At 43.8% G+C, this 3233-nt stretch overlaps 1 protein-coding gene across 1 annotated transcript; it reads left to right on the forward strand.

Moving 5' to 3' along the window:
* The first annotated feature begins 1835 nt into the window (after positions 1 to 1835).
* OR6A2 (olfactory receptor family 6 subfamily A member 2) lies at positions 1836 to 2813 on the forward strand. Its single transcript, NM_001390111.1, has one exon. The coding sequence runs from the start codon at positions 1836 to 1838 to the stop codon at positions 2811 to 2813; it is 978 nt and encodes a 325-aa protein (NP_001377040.1).
* Positions 2814 to 3233: the final 420 nt, after the last annotated feature.

The following is a 3233-nucleotide window of genomic DNA, read 5'->3' on the forward strand; positions in this document are numbered from 1 at the left end:
TGAAAAATAAGTCAAGAAATAACAAGGACCTGATTGGTATAAAGGACTAAGGAGAAGACAGTAGAAATGGGACAAATTTAGGAGATTAATTAAAGAGGAAGTTTAGATAAAACTTGGATTAGTTGTGGGGTTGGGGTGGGTAGAATAGGTATAGAAGATATAAGAAACCTCCAGATCTCTGGTGTGGTACACACTGCAGAGAAACTAATATCATTCATTGTGATAGAGGAAAATAGACTTAGGAAAAATTTTCCAGACATGTTATGCTTGAGCGGCCTATGTGACATCAAGGGAATTATACCCACTCTTTGCTATACCATAAGGATATATATGGCCACTTTGGCGTGTGGTTCCTCTTTTATTTTATATCTACCTAAGCAATAGCAGCACTGACACCACTAGTAACAGTGACATATGGGATTTCCCAGGCTCTACTATTAGAGAAAGAGTAATGAGAGGAACCTTAACAAATCAGTGAAAAAGAAAAGAAAGAAAGGACAGCTAACGGTTCTATGAGGAGATGCCACATGAGTCAAAAATTGAAAGTTAAGTAGGAATTAGGTGATACATTAGGTGCTGGATGCCAAGAGCTGCAGGGTATAAAAAACAGTGCAGGCCGTGACAAGAGATAACACCTTGTTTGGTGACACCTTGTTAAATAGCTTGAACTTGATTGTGTAGACAGGGTGGTACCGCAGAAGGTTTTAAGCAGGGGGATGAAACGCTCAGATTTAAGCTTTAGGGGAGAGACCATAGGCAGTAAGGTCAATTAGGAGCCTAATCTTTTTAATTTATTTGCTTATTTTCAAATGTGCAGAGCATCAAAGGTGGAGGCAGAAGAGACTGACAGATACACAGGAATATCTAAGGCCCAAAGGGTCAAATGCACAGTTAATCGCACATGAGGTGGGTATTGAGAATAACGGATCAAAGTTAAGGTTCTGATGACAATTATAATTTAGAAGTTCCCATTTATGAAGCTAGTATATAGTACGAGAATAGGTGGAAGATTAAACTTTCAGGAATGAGGAGATGAAGACATGTCTCCACCACCAGATTACGAGCTCCTTGCAGACTAGGCACATGTTTTATTTACCCTTTCTCTACCTCAACTCAGCCTATAGTCTGGAATGTATTTGATCCACCAATACTTTTGAAATAAATAAATGGTGGGTGTGGATGGTAAGAATGGGAGTGACGGGCAATGTAAGCCAGGGATATGACATTTTGTAATTACATTAAAGCACCCATCCAAGTATTCTTGCCTGGAAAACTCCATGGACAAGGAGCCTGACAAGTGGCTCAAACACTGAGAAATGCTCAAGTACTGCTCACAAAGCATAAAGAAAAGAGAAACTCGGGTATAAACTGATTAGCAGTTTTGATGTTTTCAGATTCCATATAAAACAGAGACACAGAGTATTTGTCTTTCTCTCTCTGGTTTATTTTACTTATCATAATGCCTTTAAGATATAAATTATTTCTTCAAAACGGAGTCATGATGTAGTTCATAGACAAACTCTCACTTCAGAGCAGCTAAGACTCTTAATATTTCTGGGTTTCATCTATATTTTTCAGGGACCAATTGGTGCTTATCAACCCATGCTTCTCCAAGAGCCAGAATACACTCTCATCCTATTCCAATACAAGATAGTTTATTTTTGTCTACTTTTGTCTCTGCTCATTTCCAGATTACAGAAGAAAACAATGGCTTCAGTTCACTGATGAATTACATGCACTACTCACATTGCCTTCTGCCACTATAAACCCATCAGGAGAAAGATTGAGTTTCTGCTGCTGCCTCCTGAACACACTCTATTCTCCCCTGAAAAGCAATGGGCATGACCGACACCATGGAGAGGAAGAATCAGAGTGGGAGAGTGAGTGAGTTTGTGTTGCTGGGCTTCCCAGCTCTGGTACCACTGCGGGCACTATTATTTGCCCTTTCTCTGTTAGCCTATGTGTTGGTGCTGACTGAAAACATACTCATCATTGTGGCAATCAGGAGCCACCCCAGCCTCCACAAACCCATGTATTTCTTTCTGGCTAATATGTCCTTCCTGGAGATTTGGTACGTGACAGTCACTATTCCCAAGATGCTAGCTGGCTTTGTTGGGTCCAAACGGGGCCGTGGACAGCTAATCTCCTTTGAGGGCTGCATGACGCAGCTCTGCTTTTTCCTGGGCCTGGGCTGCACTGAGTGTGTCCTCCTTGCAGTTATGGCTTACGATCGCTATGTGGCCATCTGCCATCCTCTCCACTACCCTGTCATTGTCAGTGGCCAGCTGTGTGTGCAGCTGGCAGCTGGCTCCTGGGCAGGAGGTTTTGGCATTTCCATGGTCAAAGTTTTTCTCATTTCTCGCCTCTCTTACTGTGGCCCCAACATCATCAATCACTTTTTCTGTGATGTCTCTCCATTGCTCAACCTTTCGTGCACTGACATGTCCACGGCAGAGCTTACAGACTTTGTCCTGGCCATTTTTATCCTACTGGGGCCACTCTCTGTCACTGGAGCCTCCTACATGGCCATCACCAGTGCTGTGATGCGCATTCCCTCAGCTGCTGGGCGCCATAAAGCCTTTTCTACCTGTGCCTCTCACCTTACTGTGGTGGTCATCTTCTATGCAGCCAGTATCTTCATCTATGCCCGCCCAAAGGCACTCTCAGCTTTTGACACCAACAAGCTGGTGTCTGTACTTTACGCTGTCATTGTACCACTGCTCAACCCCATCATTTACTGCCTGCGCAACCAAGAAGTAAAGAGAGCCTTACGCCATACTCTACACCTGCACCAGGGCCATGACGCTAACTAAGCCTGGGAGAGCTAGCACAAGTAGAAGGGAGGTATTAAATCTTAGATAAATAACTGGGTTTCCCTGGTGGTTCAGCGGTAAAAATTCCACCTACAATGCAGGAGACCACCTGCAGGGCAGGAGAAGTGGTTTGATCCCTGGGTTGGGAAGATCCCCTGGAGGAGGAAATGGCAACCCCTTCCAGTATTCTGCCTGGAGAATCCCATGACAGAGAAGACTGGGGGGCTACAGTCCATGGAGTACAAGAGTGAGACAAGACTAGTGACTAAACCACCACCACCAGTGCTCTTAAACTTAGGATCTGTGTCTTCTAAGAAGTGCAGAGGAGCTCTTCAAGCCTAAATTAGGGACTAGAGTTTCCAAGGCACCACCAAGGAAGTAATTCAGGACAAGGAAGAGAGGTGAATTACAAGCTAGAAG

Source organism: Bos taurus, chromosome 15, assembly GCF_002263795.3.
Source record: "Bos taurus isolate L1 Dominette 01449 registration number 42190680 breed Hereford chromosome 15, ARS-UCD2.0, whole genome shotgun sequence".
NCBI classification, from domain to species: Eukaryota; Metazoa; Chordata; class Mammalia; order Artiodactyla; family Bovidae; genus Bos; species Bos taurus.